Source organism: Harmonia axyridis, chromosome 1 (genome assembly GCF_914767665.1).
Source record: "Harmonia axyridis chromosome 1, icHarAxyr1.1, whole genome shotgun sequence".
In the NCBI taxonomy this organism is placed as follows: domain Eukaryota; kingdom Metazoa; phylum Arthropoda; class Insecta; order Coleoptera; family Coccinellidae; genus Harmonia; species Harmonia axyridis.
The window spans coordinates 68,739,142-68,755,518 of record NC_059501.1 but is presented as its reverse complement, the minus strand read 5'-3'; the positions used below and the strand labels follow the sequence as shown (position 1 = coordinate 68,755,518).

Here is a 16,377-nt window from a genome sequence, read left to right as displayed (position 1 = left end):
AAATTTCGAGACGAAACATTGAAAAAAATGCAAAAAAAGGAAAAAAATAAAATTTTTGCTTTCAACTCGGAAAATATCAATTTTTCGTGAATAACCTTTTCTTACAGAAATAAAGTACGTATATAGAATTTCCTACAAATTTCTCCAATCAAGTTTTTTTTGTCCGATAAACCGTTCTGGATCAAACCATAGATAGTTGAAAATTAGAGTATATTATGTCTCTGCAAAAACCCACTTTTGTTGGGGTACTTTTTATTTCTTCGATTTTATATGTTTTTTGGGGTGCTGAATCCGAATTTTAGGTTTGCCACCAAAATTTCGTGACGGAACATTGAAAAAAAAATGGTATATATATATATATTTATCATTTTTTGGCGGGTTTTTGCTTATAATTCAGAAAATATCAATTTTTCTTGAATCAAGTAATATTATTGTTATTTTATGTGAATGATAATGATATAATATGATTAAGTATATTATTATATGAATGTGTTATAATTATATAATGATTTTTGTAATTTGGATGTTGAGTAAATAAATAAATAATTGTTTCTGTTCTGTGTATTTCATTTTTTGTAATTATACTGTTATTTCCTCAGTCTTATTATGTCATAACTGTTATTTTTCATGAATTTCCAAGAAAATATGTAAATTAGAAAGAATTTTCTTCATTATAACCCAAGATTCTGGAGAAAGAATAAATGTGACCCATCTCAAGAAAAATTTGCCTGGTGTGGCCCTTGATCTCCAGAGTCTGGCACTGATGGAAGTAATTAAGGTGGGTTTGAAAAAAACGTTTACTATGCTGAAGAGGTGTCTACAAACATCTCATTTATTAAAATTACGTTATTAATAGATGAAAATATAATTTTCAACAAAATATTCAAAAATATAATGTATTCTACAATGTTGTACTAATTGAGAACAACTATAGCAGCTCAATATCACATCTTAGTAAGTAATTTTCTATTTTTCCAAGCAACTGACCTTTGTAAATACCTTTTTGTCAAAGCTTCTGCATTCTAAATATGAATGTATATATTTGTAGTAAAAAACTATCTGAAATCTGATTATATTCAGATAAAACTATAGAAATATTTTAACCAAGCAAAGGTATATATTTTATATAGAAGGCAAAGATCTTATCAAGCAAAGAGCCAAGACTATTTTTTTTCTTTTTTAATTTTAATCAAACATGTTTTTAATATCATCCTAGTGTTAAATGTAACAACTATCAATCTATCTTCTTGAAAATAATTTTTAATACAGACAACTATCATATTGAAGTTTTGACAACATCTATATTGGTAATGAATTGGATTAAATATAATGAACACAATAAAATTTTCAACAATAATTGATTGTAAGATTGTTAACATAGCTGGACTGAAATACTTTTTTAAGTAATCATTTGTTTATATATTTCCCATTATGCCAGCACAGTAATTTAATGAAATATGTGATGTAACCCATTAAAGCTTCAATAAAAAACTATATCTTAAAATTCAATAAAATCTCATCAAAAATTCATAAAATAATTGATCCAGCCTGTGGCTAAAAAATAAAATCGAAGAGGTATAAATATAAAATTTTTGAATATTCAACAATAAAGATTTTCTATTGCATTCAAATTATGAATAATTAATCACTATCCTTTTTGAGAATGGGGAATGGGTCGCTAATGCCAAGTACGCTAAGAACCTTATCTTCAGACTGACTGAAATACACAAGCACATAATTACCATGACATCTACTTGGTAGTTCGCTGAAGGTGAGTGTATACTTCAGTGATTCACTTTTTTCTACTTTAGTTTCAGTTGATACACTGGAACTTTTATTGGTATAGTTGTAGCAAACATAGTCATCTAAACTGTTAAAGTTTTCCTTAAAAAGTCCAATCCAATCCTCTTCAGTTTGGGGGATTTTCCAAGGATTAACTTTATATACTACCTCATTATCTTCTTCCAAATACCAGGTAGAAATCTTGTCAAATTCTATAATGGACTCTGCAAAATCTGAGAATACTTTCACTGAAAACTCTGCAGTAACAGGTTTATGGTCACTTAAAGTGTAAAATGGGTGATATTTATAAGTTAACTGCTCAGCTTTCAGAGTAATGTTCTCATAATTGTGAGGGCTCACTTTATACAGTATTCTGTCACACCAAGCCGGTCTTCTTTTGTAATCATAAGAGTTGGTGCCCACTTCAAATTTGAATGTTGGGGGAAATGGGGGAGTTTGCTCCCCAAGCTCACTGAAAGCTTGCCCTTTTTTCATAACATGCCTGAGCTGATCATTTTTGAATAGAGTTGCTAGATCTTTCTTCAAGATAATTCTCTCAATTTCTTCTGGACTCTGTTCAAATTCTTCTAAAAGTCTGAAGTTCAAGTCACCCATCCAAAATACATAATCATGGAAAAATATTTCTGTATGTTCAGGCACATGGAACTCGTGATCTTTGACTATAGTGTTGTAGTCTTCAATTCTATCTTTGAGATGATCATCATGTGCACTGAGATGAGCATTAACAAAACACATAGAAATACCATAGATGCTAAGTCGGACACTGACCGCACCCTTATTTCCCCACATTCCAGAGAGACCAGTTCTTGTATACTCTGATTCAATTTCTCTAATACTCAGAAGATGTTTCCTCAAAGTGAAAACACTCATGATCAAACCTTGTAATCTGACACTCTTCAATTTGACATAGTTTCTCTTCTCCAATAATTCTTTGCAGCAAGTTGTCCATGGATCTTCAAAAATTGCATCCAAAAAAAGATTATGGGGTTGCGCTTTCACTTCTTGAAAACTGAGTATATAGAAATCTGGTAATTGATGGTTTTTTTCATTTTTGAGCTCCTCTGGCAAAGACAGTAAGTCATATAATTCTTGTACTGGTACACTCGTTCCAACATTATAAGTTACGAAGTACAACTTAATATCTTCCATGTCGATGAATGATGTAATAAGTGTTGCTGCCGACTAGACTCAAAGATAAAAACTCTATTTTTAATACTTCTCAATTTCCCATTACAGAGTTCACAGCTGTCAAGGTATTTTCAATTTAGTGAATTATACCAAGTTGTTCTATACTTCTGACACTACTTTATCCAGTTCAATAATGCTTCATCTAGGATTATGAGTATTTGATATTCTGAAAATATGTGGGAATATCATGAAAATGTAACTAAGCAGGTATAGAAAAACATATACTCAAATCGATATCACTAAAGTCAAATTTGGTCAACAAATTCCAAAAATCAATCAGGACATTAAGATAATGTACAGGAATACAAACAGTCCTTATATTTCAAGTCGTTATAAAATGTAGGGCAGATATAACCATCCCTGAAATTGTCAAAACATATTTTCAGCAATATTCTAATATTACATAGACCCAATTAATTCTAATCTGTGTTATATTATTTATTATATAAGTCATGGCCTACTCTATTTACCAGGACAGAAGATTAAACGTTGCCGCTGTTTGATGGGAGTGTCACGAAGCGAATTTTGAAATGCTTTGATTCAGCATAATTAAGGGTCTTATTAAATCTTAGAACATTTATAATCAATCTATCCAAGATTAATTAATTAATCTTTGCCATCTATATTCTAAGTATTGCATTATTGTTACATTGTACTGATCTCTGAAATGTTTTTAACCACAAGGAGGTAGCTGTAATACTGTTTCCTGGGTCATTCATGTCTAATCAACAGTAATAAACTCTGAGTGAAAAATCAACAAAATTAAACTGAGAAAAAATATTATAAAACTAAAATTCAGCCAATATAAACATTAATTATCTGGATTATTAATGGCTAAAAGTTAGCAGTTTTACGAGTGACTCTATGCTTGCCTGTCTTGGGATGTCATAATGTACATTGACTTAATAACGACAATAATGGTGACAATACAATCAAATTGAGCCTAAATATGGCGATTGGGGCGGGGCTTAACGATAGAACTCAAGAATAAGATTGACTGACCTAAACTGACACTTCGTCAAAATCAAACTTATTAAACCTGATAGATTTGTACATGGGGCAAATTTATCCAACTGAAGAATACCTACTACAGTGATTTACTAAAATGGGCCTTACATTTAATCCCAAAAATCAGGTGAAGGAAGAATGCATACAAAACGCCGCCTTATTTAGGCTCAGAAACCGGCAGCCAATAAAAAACGAGACCACTCGTGTTGCCACTGGGTTTAATTAAGTCACTCTAGTAAAGGATATATTCACATCACAAATAGTAGAATTAAAGTTTCACTGAAAATTGGAATTGTTACTTTTTGAAAAATGCGAGCTTTACAAGTTGCCAAAAGTGATTTACCTACTGGGTACTCTTTTTTTTTTAGTAAGCTTTCAATTAATTTTTAATCGAACGTAAAGGCACAAGAGCTTTTTTTTATCGCATGAACTTAAATATTTCAGATTGTTTAGAAATGTGAATAAATCAGGTAAACGGAGAATTTAAGCAAAAAGCCGCCATTTTTTGACTAAAAACCGGTAGCCAAATCAAAAATGAAACCACTCCGTGTCGCAAATGTGTTTTATTAAGTCACTTTACCATACTATAAAGTGACTTGATTTGATAATAATATAAAATCATTGTACTCTACTGATATTCGGAAATTGTGTTTTTCCGTTTTTTTATAATATGAATTTCTTTTTGGGATTCAGCCTATTGTATGACCCTCCAGTGTAGAAACGGCTAAGCCGCAATTTAGGGCATCTTTTCAAGCGAAGGCCTAATTTATCGTATGACAGTAAATTAAAAGGGATTTATTTTTCAATAATTTTAATTGTTCTGCTCATGTATTTTTCTGATGTTTGGAAAATTGAGACCACAGACAACATATGTCTAGGTATCACAGAACTCTCTTTTTTGATATATTCAATTTGACAAGATGCGCGGCGCATACAACTGTCGTTTGTAATTTTAGGTTGACATGTTGTGTGATGGTCCGTTGTGTGTTATCTTCCACTTTCCTTAATTTTCGGATATTTATTTGTATTTAGGGATGTTTAATTTGAAATAATATTAATTTTTAGAATGGATATATTGAGGTGAGTTTTTCTTATTCGATTCGGTACTCCAATTGTCCGCAGAACGAATTTATTTAGAACTATTATCGGCTTGGTGTTAAGTACATAGTTGTCTAGATATGGCGCTGGTTTCAGATGATGGTTCTTAAGTGTTATTTTTATTGTGAACTTGTTTTTCCCTCATTGAAGCGAAGAAAATTTCATGGATTTTTCATCCACGGGGTATTTATTCACATATTTTGTTGCCCCTTAATTTTTATTCATATTTTGGAGTGTATTTACATGAATAACCTTGATTTTGGGATAGTCCTATTGTTGATTATTTAATATAGAATTTCGATTTGGATATATGAATATTGAGGAACAAAATTAGCGTTATACTTTTTTTGTATGATTTAAAGAGGCATATTATTCTGTTAGTGTTAACTTTTTCAATTCAAGCATTACATAGCATCCAATATTCCGTGTATTCCAATTAATACATAATTTTTCCTAATCTGTTTTTTGTATAGAACCATTTCATTTTAATAACGAATAAGTGTTTTTTCGAAAAATTAAAAAAAAATGCGTTATATCAAACAATATTCGAAAATATTCACTGTAACTACAAATAAATAAACCTTTAAATTGAGGTTATCAGGTTTAATTGATATTTCAAATTCAACTGTGAAAAACCTTCTAAAATTGTTGATTTACAAATTTTTTCTTAGTTTTCTCTGGTGTCTTTGGAAACATGCTTTCTCAATTTCAATGGTTGGGTTACATTTAACTCATGAGAAAAATATTGAATTTGCTTTGCCTATTTGAAGTTACAATGTATCTTTTCATTTTCATGACCCATGATTATGTGTTTTCTTTTAGTTTCTGTAGATTCTGTAAGAATAAAAGGATTTAAATCCATATGAGCATAATATTTCACAATTCTTACTTGTTTTCTATATTCGAGAATGGGTTAGTTTAGGTTATGTCAGTATTTCTTCAAATCATGTCATTCTTATTAAAATTTGTAGAAAATCTTCAGTTATTTTTTCTACACTGTGTATATTGTTTTCACTTATTGAATCGAAATTCAAACACTTTTGTCTAATTTGTTTCGCTTTAGAAGAGGATTTGTTAGTTGTATTCATGTTATCCACTCTTTGGGTGTAGGTGGTACTCTATAAGTACCATCTATTTCGACCTCCCTACCGTGACGGTGGTACTTTTAGTGTATCACTTATTTCAAATAAACTGAACTTTTTTTATTATTCATTTTATATTGATTTTGATCACCTGAGCTGATGCTACATTTTTTGATTCAAATAACCAATAATGAGGATAAACTTTTAACTGTTTGGAATTTATACTTCAATATGGAAGTTTAAATTAATTTAGTGTTTTTTCAATTTTTAAGCGAGTAGAAAATGGACGACCTAACATCTGGGCTAGACCCGGAGATGCTTATGGACCTGGAGGATCCAGAAGCATCAGAGTTAGAAGATGATGATGAGGAATTTGTCGAAGAACCGTTACCTTCACCACTTCAACTTCCTTCTTCTGGGCCTGGATCTACTGCTACTTCTATTACCTCATCTCCCCCAAACAATGATGATTTTTTGCCTCCTTTCAATTTTACTGGCAAGCCTCTCAGTTCTATCAGAAGGGGTAGGGGTAGACCAAGGAGAGAAGGGGGTAAAGACACAAATTTTGTTTTCTTTATAACTCTTTATTCAAAATTTCTGCCTCAAACATCTGTAAATAATAGCATTAGGAAATAATAATGACATCAGAGTAAAATAACATAATATTAATTTCTACTTCTCATTCAAATAAATGACAGGCTAAAAAAAGGTCACCTTTTAAATGGTATAATAAAATCACTGATGAATACATAAGGGCACTATTTAAATCCTGTTTTTGACTTGTGCATTGATTATCACTGTTATTTGTTATGGTTTTGAATAAATTCATAGAAAATTTAAGTTTTTTAAGTGTTATTTTCTCATCAAGGTAAATCGCTACCTCGCAAACAACCTATTGGCAACAAAATCAGGAAAACTAGACCCCCTGGTGGAGGTCGTGGTACTGGTCCTAAAAGAGTCAAAGTGGACAGAGATTACGAGTTGAGTCTAGCTCTGAGTGATGACATGGGGATGTTAGATCCTGAAACAGGTGCTTTTGTCTTCAACGATAAACCATCTTTACCAACCGTTGATGATATGCCATATGCCCCTGAAGCTTGGCCGGGTAAAGTATGTGCCTTCTGCAATTTGGGAGAGAGAAGTCAGTTAGGCCAAGGTGAATTCTTGAGGCTGAGTTGTCCAGATGGTTTCATTCCACAACGAATGGTAAAGTTTTAATTTTTGCTTGTAAAACATTTTTTGTGACAAATTTTTTTTTTACAATAGACAACATCAAGCTCCCCTAGTACTTCTGCTCCAAATCCAGAAAAAGAATGTGGCGATAAGAGCCCCAGAGGTCCAGTCACCTGCAGACGACAGAAAAGTTTCAATAAATGCAGAAATCCCTCAATGACCAGTGAATATGTGGATGAATTGACTATAATAGGTTATACAGATGAACCTGAAGTATCACAGTTGTATGAACAATCAGGTCATTTTTATGTGCATCGAAGTTGTGCTTTATGGTCTCATGGAGTTGTTAGGAATGGTAAGTTTCAAAAATATTAAACAAAACAATTGGTCCCTTCCACTCAGCGACTAGGTAAACATCAACAATTGGATTATAAAACACAATTCCCAATACCGAGCCTGTAATATCATATCCGATTGAATAAGAATTGTAGTATTTAGGCTGGTACAATGATTTGGCGGACGGACAGATATAAAGACACATAATAAAAGTTTAGAATTATCTGAAATACATTTTGGGAGCAAATATTCTGTAATCAAAAACTTTTTCATCCTAAAATTAAACACTTAATTTCATCTACCTTTAGTGGACTTGGAAGCAATAATTATGATGTTAATCCTCAAAACGAAATATATTATGTACAAAAAAATGAAATTAAAACATAACCTTTTGCAGAGCTTTATGCCTTGGAGAATGTGGATGTAGTAGTCCTGCAAAGTTCTTCCAGAAAGTGTTCATTTTGTAATCATTTTGGAGCAAGCCTGGTTTGTAAGGCAGATGCTTGCAATAAATTTTATCATTATCCATGTGCCACAGCTGCCGGTGCCTTCCAAGATTTGCCAACTCTGACCATGTTTTGTAACCATCACCTTAATCAGGCATCTTATTGCGAATGTAAGTTTGTTCAGAAATTGATTTTGCCAAGTTCTATATTTTAATCCATTTATAGCTTCAATATGTTACACCTGCAAAGCTCCAGGAGATATTGCAAATTTGGTGTATTGCTCCTCGTGTGGTGAACATTACCACGGTACATGTGTTGGTTTAGCTCAGTTACCAGGTTAGTAATTGCACTACTTAATTTGACAGTTTGAAGTTAATATTATAAAGGGTGTTTTTTTTCGAGGTATATAACTTTAAGTTGGCATTACTGTTCAAGATGGCGACCGATTTAATAATAATAATAATAATAATGTTTATTTCATGATTAGTCTACATTCAAAACAAAATACAGTCATTTTACAATGTAAGAAAATATTGAAAGAAAAAAAAGAAAATCGTGACATGAAACAAACAGAAATCATCATTTAATATTTAATTTATAGCTGTCAAGTGATTTATTCTCAGTTTGGTTTGGCAATTCATCATGAATAGACTCACGCCTGAACAACGCTTGCAAATAGTGCAATTTTATTTCGAAAATAATGGTTCTGTGCGGAATACGTATCGCGCACTACGTCCATTTTAGCGATGAAGTGCACTTCTGGTTGATTGGCTACGTCAACAAACAAAACTGCCGCATTTGGAGTGAAGCTAATCCTCAAGTGTATGTTGAAACACCGTTACATCCAGAAAAACTGACTGTTTGGTGCGCTTTATGGGCTGGTGGAATCATTGGTCCGTACTTCTTCAAAAACGATGATGGCCAGAACGTTACAGTCAATGGTGATCGGTATAGAGCCATGATTACTAACTTTTTCATTCCTGAATTGAACAACCATGATGTCCAGGAGCTGTGGTTCCAACAAGACGGCGCAACATGTCACACAGCTCGTGCCACAATCGATTTATTGGAAGACACGTTTGGTGAGCGCCTAATTTTACGTTTTGGACCTGTGAATTGGCCTCCAAGATCTACGATATACGGCCACAAATGTTGGAAAAAGTCATCGAAAATTGGACGTCCAGATTGGACTACATCGGAGCCAGCCGTGGCGGTCATATGCCAGAAATCATATTTAAAATGTAATGCCACAAGATTATCTTGCGGATAAATAAAATTCAATGTCAATCGAATAATCCATCGTTGTTTTATTGCAATTTAAAGTTCTATAGCTCTAAAAAAAACACCCTTTATTAACACTTACATTTTCAAAAATTATCATTCATTTTCTTATTTACATGCCTACATGTTATTTTGTGTATATACGTCAATATATTTTAACTGTGCTGAAGACCTGAAGGTCGATGGCTCATTTATTGGCATCATAGATTAGACTGCTTAGAACATATACATCAAATTAACAAAAAATTAGATTATTAATATACAAGCTCAAAAAAATGAACAATTGAATTTATCAAATTTCATTATTATTTATTACGTTAACACGTGCCATTTGAATGTTTGTGATTATTGTTTGAAATTGCTAGGTGTTCGAGCTGGTTGGCAATGTAGAAAGTGCAGGAATTGCCAGGTTTGTCGCAGCACTGGTGACGAGTCAAAGCTGATGACTTGTGAGCAGTGTGACAAAGTATATCATGCAGGTTGTCAGAGACCGATTGTTACAACTATACCTAAATACAGTTGGAAGTGTAGGGTAAGTTCATAAATTCAGTGGTTGAACTTTTTCGGGCGGTTAAAGAGAACTGTATATAATTTCTTCTTTCAGTGTTGTCGTATATGTGGAGACTGCGGATCTAGAACACCTGGTGCTGGGTTATCATCTAGGTGGCATGCTCACTACACAGTTTGTGATTCCTGTTATCAACAAAGAAATAAAGGATTTAGTTGCCCGATATGTCGTAGAGCTTATAGAGCACATGCTCATAGAGAAATGGTGCAATGTGTAGCTTGTAATAGGTAAGCATACCATATTTAATAACTATATCCTATTTTTATTTTGTGTTTTTAATTCATTTACAAAGAAACTTTTATTTTCCGATGTGATTACATGAAAATTAGGTGTTCATTGTTTAATTCTTAATTTTTCAATTTAATGGCTATTTCATCCTTATTTTTGAAGATTGATAATAAACCTTTTTGGTATTGTCTTTGATAAATTTTGGAAAGAAAAGGTCTGTATAAAAAATACTAGTTTAATAAAAGGTAGGCCCAAGCCATAATGAAGGATATTTGTAGAAAGTTAAAAAAAAACAATTCAAATGCTTAAAAAAATTATATAAGTGCCATATAACATTGCTATGGTGATGCATTTGTTCATTATAAATTCTATTGCAACCATTTAATTCTATTTTTCCTAGTATTCCTTAGAACATTAATCATTTTAAATTTCGAATTGTTCAAATTCAAAGATTGACCACGAAAGTAAAAGTCCACATAATTTGAATATGTTAATTAAACAACTACATTTCCTGCCTGCTATCAATAGGTTTGTTTTGATGTAATGAAAATGAAAGTTTCATATAGTTCAATGGAATATTCGTATCTTGATTTGAAATGACTGTTAGCTTATTTTACCATTCAAGAATAGAATATGTATTTTTTCTTTTATCCTTTTCAGATTTGTCCATGGTACATGTGACCCAGAAGCTGATTTGAGTAACTATCACCAGAAAAAAGAAGCAAATCCTGAATATGAATATGTTTGTAGCCTATGTAAGAGTGTTGTAAGCAGAGCTACCCAACCAATTTTGTCTAAAAGGAACAGTAAGTCCTGAATTTTTTAATTTCAAGAAATATTTTTAATTTTCTTCGTTCACATATACATTGACTCAAAAATTTTGTCTCATCTTTATAAATATTATCATTATTTCTTTTTCTTCTAAAAGGAACAAAATATTTGACTTCCTTCAATTATAAATTATTCCTGCTTTTGACTATGGATTACTTATAGTTGTTTCACTACCTGTATTTAGAAAGAAAATTGCTGGAGATGTTTTTGTAAGCTTGAATAGAGCGTACTCGTATTTATTAAAGAATTTGGGGTGCGCCAATGAGACTGCAAGAATGTTATCAAGCGATTGTTGCAACCAATTACAGTGATAGTTCTTTATGAATCGTAGATTTGAAGTTTGGAGAGGTTATGTTATTATTAAAATTGACATGGGTATTGGAATTATTATCAAAAATTTCATATTTTATTTCATTCCTGCTGGATTTAATTAATTTATTTATATAAATTAATGTTGGTCTTGGTTTGAATCTTCCAGAGAAAGACTGAAATTTGGATATCTTTGTCAGTTGTCTTGGTTTTGTCTTCTTCAACTCTATATTATCTAAACCTTGTCATTATTATTATTTGTGTTGAGGCAAAGAAATGGGTCAATATTAACTTTCTGTTCTGATAAAATTGGTTGTACATAATATTACAGCTGCAAAATCAGAAGAGAATACAGTTCTGATGTGAGTTCTTGCTCTCTCTATTAGACAGAAGGAATATAGACTCTTTTACGTTCAAAGTTAATAATAACATTATTAGCCATGTGTTGGTGCATTAAAATATAGTTTTCCTACAACTGCTATGAAAAGTAGCGTTTTCTGCATAGTTTACTCAATTGCAAAACTATGTATTGCGCATACTGTGGGAAATATTATTCCCCACGGCACTTTGCCCACACCTTCCTTGGTAGACCAATGAAATTGGACTTTTGAGTCGTTTCTATGGAAACGCAATAAATTAGCACATACTGTCATCGAAGGTCATTTTGATTTGAATCAAGTCCATTACTTGAATTATTGAAATTTGTGCAGTTGTAGGGAAAGTATAGTGTGCAACATGTGGAGAAAGTCCTTTTCTCGCTCGTGTGTTTGCGGCACTCGCCTTTCAGGCTCGTGCCACAAACTTCCACACTCGCGAGAAAAGTTGGACTTTCCCCACTTGTTGCACAATATACTATTTCCTTTTCGATATATATATACTATTAGAAAAATCTAGTTATTGCGGTTACTTCGGTAACTTTTAGTTTCTGAAGATGACAACTTTGTTGTTTGAACGATTCTTTAAACGCTTATTATTGAACAATAAGATTCTGTGGATTAGAGTGATATTACTACAACTTCAAGGTTGGGATACTCACAATAATTCTGTAGTACCCCTTTGTCTCAATGTTGTTTTGATTTGAAAAATTTAAAATTCGTCAAGTAGCCTGCCGAAATAATTTTTAAATCTATATATTACAATAGAACTATATTCTGCCAGCATCTTATTTCAATTTCTTTACCAGGTATTGACGATGGAGGAGATTCTTTATCTGTATCTCAAGAGTCTCTCTATGATGATATGTATGATTTTGATGCAAACGTAAACGAAGGTGCAGTCCGCAGCATGGGTCTTGGCAAAGGAAAACCCTACAGTGCCCTCAAGCTGGCCAGCAGAAAACGCCTACACTCGGCTGGATCGGGGCAACCTGGTCGACCTAAGGGTAGCGGGAAATTGGGGTTCACTAAGAAGCAGCGTATGCATGAATTTGGTCGAAAAAGAGGGCCGAAATCAAAGATGCGCGGTATGTTTGGATTTCCCGGAGTGGGACTTCAACGTCCCATTTCTGATGGAAAGAATCACGATGATGAACCGGGTGTTGAGAAAAAGTTAGTGTTGTGTTCGGCCACAGATAAATTTGTTCTATCTCAAGATATTTGCGTCATGTGTGGAGCTTTAGGCACCGATCAAGAAGGTTGCCTCATAGGGTGTGTGCAGTGCGGACAGTGTTATCATCCATATTGTGTCAATGTTAGGGTTACAAATGTAGTGTTGGAGAAAGGCTGGAGGTAAGTTCTTGAAATTCTTCCTAATTGATTATTTGGAAACAGTGGAAAAATCGACTGATTTTAATTTATCAATTTAAAAACCTATCATGAATCAAAGAAAATTCAAGAAAACTTTATTTGAAATGCTTATTTAATGAGAGCCATGTTCTTTAACTGAATTTTTCGCTTAGTGTAAGAATTAATACTATTGAATCGCATTATTTTTTTTTCCTTTTTCTGGTTTTACTTGTTACTATCTGACTTATTCAAACTTTATTGTAATTGTAACAATAAGTTCTTGGATGAATAAACATTATTATTATTATTATTCTCGAATAATCTCTAACTATTAAAATTTTTGTTATTTATAGTTTTGCTAATAAATTTGTATCTTTCTAGATGTTTGGATTGCATAGTTTGTGAAGGATGTGGTGAAAGAAATGATGAAGAGCGGTTGATTCTGTGTGACGATTGCGATATATCCTATCATACTTACTGCATGGATCCTCCTTTAGAATTCGTGCCAAGGGGCACATGGAAATGTAAATGGTGCGCTATGTGCCAGAAATGCGGTGCCACCGATCCAGGTTTCAATTGCAGTTGGATGTACTCGTATACAGAATGTGGTCCATGCGCCTCTCATACTGCTTGTGCCAGGTGAGGTTTATTCATTTTTATACTATGGTCAAATTTTTCCTGGTATTTAACTGGTACCGAAATTTGAACAGAATTTAAAAAAATGTATTACTCCTAAACTATTAAAACTAAGATATAGTGGTCAAAATTATTGCAATGAGGAAAGTCAATATAGTATAGCAATCAATTTTTCTACCAAATATCTCTAATAACAATAATCTCCAAGAAAATCAAAGCTCAAAAGTCTAATGACTGTTTTCACTCATTGAAGGCTAGTGAGAATAATTACCAGATTATTCAGTATTAAATATCAGTAAGACAAACAACTTTTCGAAAAATTGTCACTATTGACAGTAATTCATTATGTGAATACGAACAAGCCTTATTTTAACAGCCACTCACAAACTTTTACTTCAGAAATCTACTTCACAATTATTCAGGTTTTTCCTCATTCTCGCATTGAAAAAATTTTCATTTTGATGTTATTATTTTTTTTAAGTTGTTTGGAACCATATGGTGATGGCGAACTCATCATACAGTGCGTCCAATGCGAGCGGTGGCTGCATGGAGCTTGTGACTCCGTCAAAACCGAAGATGACGCCGAGAAATGTGCAGATGACGGTTACAATTGCATATTGTGCCGCCCTAGGGACGTTCCCCCTCCACATCTAGTGCCAGTTGCTGTGATAAAACCTCCTACTCCAGTCAAGAGTCCTGAGGTGAAATCTAATACCAATTACTTCATGGACGGTATCTATTTAAGCGAATCTGGTCATAACCTGATCAAATCGCTCACCTCAGAGCATCACACCACAAGGAAAAAGAGGAAAAAGGTACCAACAGTTCAAGATAAAGAGGCTGGGATACTAGCAACTATCGAATCTGTCGTTGCTGGTAGCAGTACCGGTAAGTTGAACATTCTTTTTTTACACATAGTAAGTTGTATATCATCTCAAAGTGGAGTTATTCTATATGATCAAAGTGTTTCAAAGTGGTAATTTAATTTTTGGAGAGACTAAAATTGCTCTGTTTTGACTACTTCACCTTCACATGTTGCATAAAACACATATATTATATTATTTTTTATTTATAAATGGTCAATTGAAACTTGATGAGTTGGAAGGTGGATGGATAAATATGTAGGTGTTTTTAATAAAGTCAATTCACTGTAATCCTGTATTACACTAGCCTTTTTTCTGAAATTCAATAGAACAGTGCCTATAGCATTTATAAGAAATGCTATTTCTAATTTCATCGATTGATACAGAAAATGTGATATTAATTTCTCCAATATTTATAAATAAAACATCAACATAACCTCGAAAATAACTTCAACATTTGCAGCTCTGTAAAAACCCTGAAACAAGGGTCAAGAACATAAAGTGTGAGCATGCCGCCATACATCTGACAGAAATCACAAAGTCAAAATATAAATGAAAAAGGGATTAAGCCTTATGAAACATTTTACACTGTTTGGCACACATAAATTCGATTCGTAATGCAAAATTTAAGATAATTCATTTTTTTGTTGATATTTTTATCCTTTTAATGAATCGTAAAACACTAACAAAAATGAAACACCATATACCAATTAAATGGCACAATTTCCTTATGAGCATATTATGTCAGCTTAGCAACACTAATTTTATATTATTTTCTTTGATTGAGTCCTTGAATTCATTTGAATTTGGAGTTCCAAAATGGTCGTCATGGTGAGATAACTACTTTACCTCACGTCCCGTTTTGGAGCTCCATTGTTTGAAAGAGTCTTTTTGGAAATAATTTTGAAGAGTTTGTGAAGTTGAAATTGTAAAAATAGTTTGTGATTGTTGAGATTTTTTGTGATTTTGGAGTTTGTGTGGCAGATTGTTTCATGTGTCGATGGCGACCAGGCAAGCACATTGTTAAGGGATTGATCAATCATTTAAATTTAAACCACTATTATTTTTTGAATGATCCCCTTGTTATCCTTTACACAAGCTGATAAAAATTTTTGATATTTAATTATATAACTTAAACTTTTCCTTTCAGAAGGAAATCCTCTGGATGAAAACCCAAAAATTGAAATGATGGATGTGAAGGAAGAACCTCAGGAACTTTATAAAGAGGGTATGATGTGGGGTAAAGAGGATGGTCCTCCTCCAGAAGGTTTTACAATTTTTACAATGGAAAGCGGCGTTAGTGTGTTGAGGAGAAAAAGACAAAGAAATCTCCAAAAAATGGGTATGTTGCATCTGAAAAATTTGAATAGGATATTTGTTTCTATCAGGTTTTTTCAGGCATCGGTGGTTTTTTGGTCAAAGTTAGAGGATCTAGGATTGGCCAAGAAAACGATGAATTTGATAATCAGCTACGTCTTCAATCATTACAGTTGGGTGCTGATTCAGGATCACAAAACTTGATCAATTGTCCAGATGGTGAAAAACAGAAGAAGAAGCCCATAAGGAGAAAAGTAAAGAGCAAACTATCAGAAACCTTTCCTCCGTACTTACAGGAAGCGTTCTTCGGAAAGGAATTGTTAGACAGTACCAAAGAGTTGGCAAGCTCCAGTAGTGATGAAGATAAACCAAATGCAGATGCTGATAAATCCATACATTTATCGCAGGTAAGTGTCAATATACTGTTAATAAATAGAATAGGCTATTTGACATGAAAAAATATTATCCAATTTATTGACATCCTCA

At 32.8% G+C, this 16,377-nt stretch overlaps 2 protein-coding genes across 8 annotated transcripts in view; one reads left to right on the top strand and one right to left on the bottom strand.

The window, feature by feature from the left end:
• Positions 1 to 801: 801 nt before the first annotated feature.
• Positions 802 to 3,448, bottom strand: LOC123684510 (phosphatidylinositol 4,5-bisphosphate 5-phosphatase A-like). Its single transcript, XM_045623804.1, has 2 exons — positions 3,217 to 3,448; positions 802 to 3,157 (listed from the first exon to the last, which is right to left on the bottom strand). The coding sequence occupies exon 2, from the start codon at positions 2,950 to 2,952 to the stop codon at positions 1,642 to 1,644; it is 1,311 nt and encodes a 436-aa protein (XP_045479760.1). The 5' UTR covers positions 2,953 to 3,157; positions 3,217 to 3,448; the 3' UTR covers positions 802 to 1,641.
• Positions 3,449 to 4,932: 1,484 nt separating this feature from the next.
• LOC123670600 (histone-lysine N-methyltransferase 2C-like) overlaps positions 4,933 to 16,377 on the top strand; it is a 43,802-nt gene continuing 32,357 nt past the window's right edge. For 6 of the 7 annotated variants that reach the window (XR_006745935.1, XM_045604109.1, XM_045604112.1 and 3 more), the window contains exons 1-14: positions 4,946 to 5,079; positions 6,452 to 6,729; positions 7,048 to 7,385; positions 7,446 to 7,707; positions 8,086 to 8,304; positions 8,360 to 8,470; positions 9,781 to 9,947; positions 10,020 to 10,210; positions 10,872 to 11,017; positions 12,535 to 13,078; positions 13,457 to 13,714; positions 14,193 to 14,599; positions 15,725 to 15,916; positions 15,973 to 16,298. Coding sequence is in view for 6 of the 7 variants with exons in the window: in XM_045604109.1 (XP_045460065.1) it covers positions 6,462 to 6,729; positions 7,048 to 7,385; positions 7,446 to 7,707; positions 8,086 to 8,304; positions 8,360 to 8,470; positions 9,781 to 9,947; positions 10,020 to 10,210; positions 10,872 to 11,017; positions 12,535 to 13,078; positions 13,457 to 13,714; positions 14,193 to 14,599; positions 15,725 to 15,916; positions 15,973 to 16,298 (3,429 nt within the window). In the remaining variant the exon portion in view is untranslated. Of the gene's footprint in view, positions 5,080 to 6,451; positions 6,730 to 7,047; positions 7,386 to 7,445; positions 7,708 to 8,085; positions 8,305 to 8,359; positions 8,471 to 9,780; positions 9,948 to 10,019; positions 10,211 to 10,871; positions 11,018 to 12,534; positions 13,079 to 13,456; positions 13,715 to 14,192; positions 14,600 to 15,724; positions 15,917 to 15,972; positions 16,299 to 16,377 lie in introns of all 7 variants that reach the window. The other variant, XM_045604107.1, reaches the window with a different exon arrangement.